Source organism: Echinops telfairi, unplaced genomic scaffold, assembly GCF_000313985.2.
Source record: "Echinops telfairi isolate 266 unplaced genomic scaffold, ASM31398v2 ScPeMD7_7469;HRSCAF=8507_0, whole genome shotgun sequence".
Taxonomy (NCBI): domain Eukaryota; kingdom Metazoa; phylum Chordata; class Mammalia; order Afrosoricida; family Tenrecidae; genus Echinops; species Echinops telfairi.
In genome coordinates, this window is record NW_022111372.1 from 94,722,202 (window position 1) to 94,729,526 (window position 7,325).

General features: G+C 39.4%; 1 protein-coding gene across 1 annotated transcript in view; it reads right to left on the reverse strand.

Moving 5' to 3' along the window:
- Nucleotides 1–6,295: 6,295 nt before the first annotated feature.
- The window catches only part of LOC105978615 (protocadherin beta-15-like), a 3,723-nt gene continuing 2,693 nt past the window's right edge, over nt 6,296–7,325 (reverse strand). Inside the window, exon 2 of the mRNA XM_030888770.2 lies at nt 6,296–7,321. Within this exon, the coding sequence (XP_030744630.1) occupies nt 6,952–7,321 (370 nt within the window). The 3' untranslated portion in view covers nt 6,296–6,951. The remainder of the gene's footprint in view (nt 7,322–7,325) is intronic.

Below are 7,325 nucleotides of genomic sequence, written 5' to 3' on the forward strand. Positions count from 1 at the left end.
CTGCTAGTCTCTCACAACTCTCTCTCACGGAAGTGAGTTGCATTGAGCCATTTGTAGTGCTTTATAATTTAACTGTTTCTTTCTTGTATTATATATTTATCTGTATATGATTTAACAGTTCTCTTCTTGTTATATATCTAATTATCTTTATAAATAGATATATTAAATTATCAGCAATTTGGTTTTATCTCTCCAGAGAACCCTGTCTAACACAGTGAACTATCATTGAATTTTATTTTGCTTTACTTTGTGGAGAAGTTATGTCTCATCCTAATATTAGTTTTTACATTGCTATTTTTACTGAAAAATGATCAAAGAATAGAGATTAAAAGTATAACAACATTATAGAATTTCAATTTATTACTTATAAAGCATATTATAGGGTTATTCCATCCATATTCCTGCTGGCATGGCCAAACTTCTATGTTAAGAAAATCTTTCCTCAAAATTCAGCCACTAATTGATTTCACTTCATATACATTCAAATAATACTATTGGTGAAGTTTTCTAGAATTTTTCCTCATATTTATAGTCACAGCACTTGAATAAAAGTACCATTCGGATTTTTCAAGTTATTTGAAGGATAATGAGGAGATGATACAGTTCATTTTCATTATACAAAATACTATTGTGACATTTTTATTTCCATTTAAATGTTTTTGTGGAAAGAATTCAAGATCTCTTTTACTTCCCAATTATTAAGTGTACCTGTCTTCGGCTGGGAACTTTAGAGAAGCAAGACACACAAACACAAACACACACAGGGGTGGAGGATATATATATATATATGGAGAGATAGAGGAAGAAAGAGAGAGATTTATATCAAGAAAATGGCTTACACAGTTGTAGAAGTAAGCAGTTCCAAGTCCATGGATTAGATGTTAAGCTGGAGGCTGCTTCTGGGTAGTTTCATGAACTGATGAACCCCAAAATAGCAGGAATATCACCAGCTGGTGGCTGAAGAGGCTGATGGATCCCAATTCATCAGGTCAAGTTTGTAACTGGAGAGGTGAACGAACCACTGGTTGACAGGTCAAATGGCAGGTCGCTGATGACTTCCAGGATCAGCAAGCAATATGGAAAGCCATTGGCACAAATACAAAGAATTGGAGGTTGACAAGCCAGATGCAGGATCTAGACTCATCAAAAAGCTTACGAGAGTTCCCACAGTGACCACTTATATAGGATGTAGGCCACACTTCCCAAGGAGACGTCCTTTCAATTGTATCAGGGCAGTGACCTTAGGAAGGGCATTGCATCCCACCCTAATCTTACAGTGGTGTGACTATTCACGGTAGATATAGAGTAGATCACATTGTGTTAGGTCACATCTCAACCGCCAAACCAGTCAGAATCTTGGTCAGGGCAAGTTCCATAAAACCTAACTATGATAGAGCCTCTTATTTGAATGCTCAAATACGTCCATTGATACCTATGCTCTCCAGACTCCATTTGAGGAGAAAAGGAAGAAAAAGGAGATAATGCAAAAAGGGGCAGTGGCTTTAATTTAATATCATGAAAGTCAAGTTAGTCCTCATATTAATCTCAAAGAAAGAAATTAAAGTGCAGAAGAGGGAAAACAAGGGGAAATGAATAGCTGTTTATGCTGAATGAAAAGTATATAGTAGGGCCTAACAAACTTCATTAACTGTAACTTTCATTCACTATCAAATAATTACTAGCCACTTCTAGACTCTTCTAGGTGCTATTTGTGACATAAAGAATAATTTCACTTTTGATCCTTCAACCAGCCACATTTGCCAAAATATTCGGATTGCTGATCTGTTTATAAAGATGTTCAGATTCATCTTTATCCCACGTATTTCACTATATAAAAGTTATCCTTCTACTTTGCTCCCTGAGAGCAAGGAGGGTTATGAATTACTGTACACACATCCTAGTCATTTTGCCAACTAACATCATCAAAGCATGCTTAAAAGTGTGCCTACATTTATCATTCCAACTTCCCAGTCTAGTCTATGAAACTTAACTTTTGGGAATACCACTCCCCAGGGACATCACTTTTAAATTTCACTAATCTGCATATACTTTCGATTAGGCAGCCCAGTTGACGTGATTGAATAAAAATATATAGTCACTTGTAGCCTCTCAGAACACTGTCCCTTGACAGCTCCTGAGGTGCAGTCAGATTACTGACTTTGTCTATAAATATGAGCCTTACTCATGAGGAAGAGTAGCAAATCCATTTGGAATTTATTAGTCTATAAGCAACAGAAAATCCAGTTACAGATGTTAAAAACAAATAGGCATTCATTTATATCATGCAACAGAAATCCTGGGAGAGTTATTTAAGTGGCTTGACAATGTTATCAGAAATCCAAAGTTTCTCCATCTTTTAATTTGACGGTCTTTAGTATACAATCCATTGTCTTATAGAATTCACTTCATGCTTGCAAGTTGTTTGCTTTAATTCCAGGATTTCACTCATTACCCATTTCAGTTAAGAAGGAAAAAAGGTGGATGACCTAAAGAACCTGCCTCCTCACACAGAGCTTTTGAAAAGAAGCTTTCCCTACAGCCATCTAATTACCCAACTGCATTTTCGAATCATTGGTAATAGCTGAGTCATATGGTACACCTAGCTGCAAGGAATTACAAGAATGTGAATATTTTGGCTAGAGTAGGGAAAGGTCATTTGTAGTCATTTCATATTGCTCCTGTAAACCACAAACTTTGTTGTTGTTGGGTGCCATAGAATTGACCCTGACCCACAGCAGCTCTATACACGACACGGCAAAACACTGCACAGTCCGCTGCCAGCCTCACAATTGTTTCTATGCCTGAGCCCATTGATGGAGCCACTGGTTCAATCCATCTCTTTGGGGGTCTTCCCCACCTTTGCTGCCACCCCCCACTTTACCAAGAATGATGCCCTTCTCCAGGGGATACTATCTCCTAATATGTCCTAAGTATGTACGATAAAATCTTGCCATCCTTGCCTCTATAGAACACACTAGCCTTACTACTTCCAACATGGGTTGGTTTGTCCTTTCAGCAGTCCATGATACTTTCAATATTCTTCTCCAGCACCACAATTCAAATATATTGATTCTTCTTCAATCTTCTTTAATTAATGTCCAACTTTTACGTGCATATGACACAATGTGGAATACCGTGGCTTGGGGCAGGAGCACTTGAGTCCTCAAAGTAACAGTCTTACTCTAAATACTCTAAAGAGGTCTTGTGCATGTTACCTACTGCAATATGTCTTTTGATCGCCCAACTGCTGCTTCCATGAGCATTGGTTGTGGATCCAAGCAAGACAAAATCCTTGACAGCTTCAACCTTTTCTCCATTTATCATGCTAACCACAAACTTAGTGGTTTAAAATAACTACAGGTTAGCAGTTCAAAATTGGATCGCACTGAGTTAAAAATCAAGGTGTTGGCAGGGCTGCATTTATTTCTGAATGTTCTAGGGAAGAATACTTAGAACACACACACACACACACACACCTTTTCTAGCTTTTAGAGACCATCTAGGCTCATGACCCCTTTCATATTCAAAGCCAGGAATGGCCCGTTGAGTATTTTCTTGAGTCACATCATCTGGCACTGACATTTGCCTTCCAGTGTCAGGCTTAAGGACTATTGTGATTATGTATACACCACCCACCCTATTGTCCCCTTTATGAACGCAGTCATCGCAACAGAAGGTCATTTTTTTAGCGGTCTTATTTTCACTTACAACCTTAATTCATTTCTGTCACAAATTAGAACATATCGGCAGGCTCTGAAGATTAAACCATAGACATCTCTGTGGAGCCTTTAGTCCCCTTCCCAGTAAACACTTTGAATCACCATGATTCATAACCGTTCTACATGCAATATACATTAATCCCATGGCCAAATGTCCTATTCCATTGCAGCATAATTTTTTAATCCAAAGTTTCATTTTAAGTCTCACCTATTCAAAGCCCCCAAATATCATCATCTAAATTAGGTATGAGTAATATTTTGGATATGCTATGTTTTGGGACACCATCTTCTTCATCGGCAGACCTGTGAAACTAAACATATTTTCTTCTCTACCATAAGAAAGGCCAGGATAACAGTATAGACATTCAGTTCCAAAATGGAGAAAATGGAATGTGAAAACAAGGATTATGTTTTAAGCAATGTAGAATCCATTTAAGCAAACTCCTCTTCCTTTCCAGGTGTAGGAAAATTCCCTGTGGCTTACAGCTCTGCCAACTGAGATTGACACTCAGTTCTGTAAATTATCCTTTCTTTCATGATGTGCATGGTGTAGTTCTATCGATACATTTCTTGCCTACAGAATTTGAGATACAGCAACCTTCTTTCATTCTGTCTTTCCTATCCCTTACAGTACAAGCTGGCAATGTTTCTGGTCATGGGCCCTTTATGAGTGTGTGTGGGGGGGGGGGGGGCGTGGATGTTACTCCATTAGACAAAAGGCTCTTCTGCAGTTATTTCCTGGGTTAACCCATCTCTAGTCCTGGCTTCTGTGAGACGACTGAGTTACATGCTGAATCATGACTAAGTACTCTGAGCTTTTGCCTTTTTTTTTTTTTAGGAGTTATCAAAATGTTTTCTGCTGCATGCCTTGTTTTATCTTCAGAATATGCTTTCAAGTCCGTGAATCTTCTATTTGAGCATCTTTTGTAATCTGAATAGGCTGCATTTTCCCAAACCATCAACTCTTTGTTTCATCTTGCTTAACAGTTCTTTCAACCTATATAATCTCTCTCACATTTTACTATAAGCAATAGGAAGAAACCAGGCTGCAACTTCAACATTTTGTTGGAAATTTCCTCAGCTAAATGTTCAAATGCCTTGTTTACAAATTCTGTCTACCACATAACTGCAAGGTACAACTCAGCTAAGCTCCCTGTTACTGTATAACAAAGGTTTGTTATCCTCAAGTTTCCAAAAATATAGTCATCGTTTCCTTATGAGTACTTCAACAGTTCAACCAAAATCAAACTCACTGCTCTTGAGTAAACTCCAGCTCACAGTGACCCTATATGATAGAGTAAAATTGCCCTTTTGGATTTATGAAGCTATAAATATTTATGGGAACAGTAACCCTCATCTCTTGTCCATGAAGCTCCTGGTGGCCTTGAACTACCAACCTCATGTTGGTACCATCCAATGTTTACCCAACAGTGCCACTAGGGCTCTTTGGCCTCACCAATAGTGCCTTTAATATCCACATTTCCACCAATACTCAATTTTCAATTTAGTTGTTCTCTAGAAACTATTTCTCCACTGTGATTCACCCTTCTGATTCCTTCCTAAAAGGATTGCCACTATTCATATCTATTTTAACAGTTTGTTCAAAGTACTTCTAGACTTTTTCTATCATATCCAGCCTCTCTACCTGCTATCCAGTTCCAAAGTCACTTCCACCTTCTGAGGTACTTGTGATAGTAGCACCCTCCTGTCACATGCTGAAATTTATAGCCCTCACGGTGCAACCAGAGAAACAGCCAGTCGTAGATCTATGCTAAGAGTTAGCAACCCCTACAAAGTGCAACCTTCAGATCCATCAGAATCTGAATACTCCCTGCCATATAACACAGGGTTCACGGGTGTATTAGTCTAGGTACTTTGGAGAAACAAATCCACAGCAACTCACGTATAAGAGAGAGTTTTATGTAAAGAAAATGTGCATCACGAAAACATCCCAACCCAATGCTGCCCAAGCCCACAAGTCCAACATTAACCCATTAACCCAACACCAGTCCACAAAGTCCTCCACCTCACAAAACAGAGGCAATGATGCCGACTGCAGAAGGAAAGCTGAGTCAGTAAACGAATAAGCATCTCAGCACTAGCAGGGGTCTCCACACGGCTGCTCCAGCACCCAGGGCTGCATCGGGATAGGTCCATGTGGCTTCTCCTTGGGGATGTCTTGTAGGAAGTTAATCTTGCAAGCTGAAGCAGGGAACTGCTAAGGCAGCTGCACCCTGGTTCGACCATCACAAAGCAAGAGACCCAAGAACTAGAAAGGCAAGGCTCACCACCCATTTATCCCTCCGCCTTTCAATTAGCCCCACATGTGATTATTGGCCAGGTTGGCACAATTAACTAACTCAACGGGGTTTGGGGTCCATGATTAGGGTACAGATCATGCCATTCTATCATATCCCCAAAGGTGAGAGATTCCAGGAGATAAAGTAGTCCTTACAATAGAACTGATTATTTTTCCAAATTGTTCAACCCTTTCAACCAACAAAAGGAGCCCTGATTGTATATTTAGGGTCGTCTGTTCAAACCCACCAGGAGAAAGATGGGACTTTCTGCTTCCATAAAGATTTACAGGCACAGGGATGTTATGAGTTGAAATCTACTCAATGTCAGTGAATTTTTGTTTGTTTTCCAATCAACAATCCTCTGATAATGTCGGTCTTGTTAACTACTTTTAATTCTATAATGTACTTTATCTCCTAGAACAATATCTTCATCCAAAAGGCATATAGATATTGGCATACTGCACATGCAAAAAATCCCTCTAGGTCCAGTATTTGGAACTTATTGAGAATGTTCCTGATATACTAAAAGAGAATTTAAAGCAGCATGTTATTTTGTTCGAGAGTCTATTGGTCCTTAGAAGACTAAAACTAACTTCCGAGCAATAAAAAAATAACCTAGGACAAAAAGGAAACAACAAATTCTTATGCAATCTCATATAGTAGAAATATGCTTTTACAATTAGAACTATGCTTATTAGAAGGCATTATCATTTTATCCTTCTGAAATGAGTACTAGAATTTTAATTAGTAATATGAATTATGAACATTGTTAGCCAATAAAATAATAACCGGAAAAAACATATAGGACAACCAACCAATAAAGTCAAGAGTGACAGTAAAGAAAAAAACTGAAAATAAGATAGAATTAGATTATTACTGGGCTTTAAAAAGAAACCATGAAAGAGAAAAACAATATACACGGCAAGGGCGTTTCAGAAACCTAAATTATTAGGAAAGGCAAGATTTTCCTCTATTTTCCTCTCAGGCTCCTGAGGTAGGAGATTGGGGAAGATAGGCTTCAAGAATTTGAATTCATTGGTCCCTGAATCTCCTGTCAGACACACTTCATACTGGTAGCTCTGGGACAGGGTTCCTGTGCGGCTCACGTCCACCAAGTGGCTTGGGAAGTGTCCCTCAGGCACCGAACAGCTACCCTCCCAGGCGGCCCTCCTCCTCCTGCACAGTCTCACAGCCACAAACAGGAGCACAGAGCAGAGGAAGAGCGAAGACACCGAGGCCAACGCAATGACCAGGTAGACCGTGAGCCCGTCGGCCTGCGCCTGGTCGCGGGCGCCCTCGGGCCGCG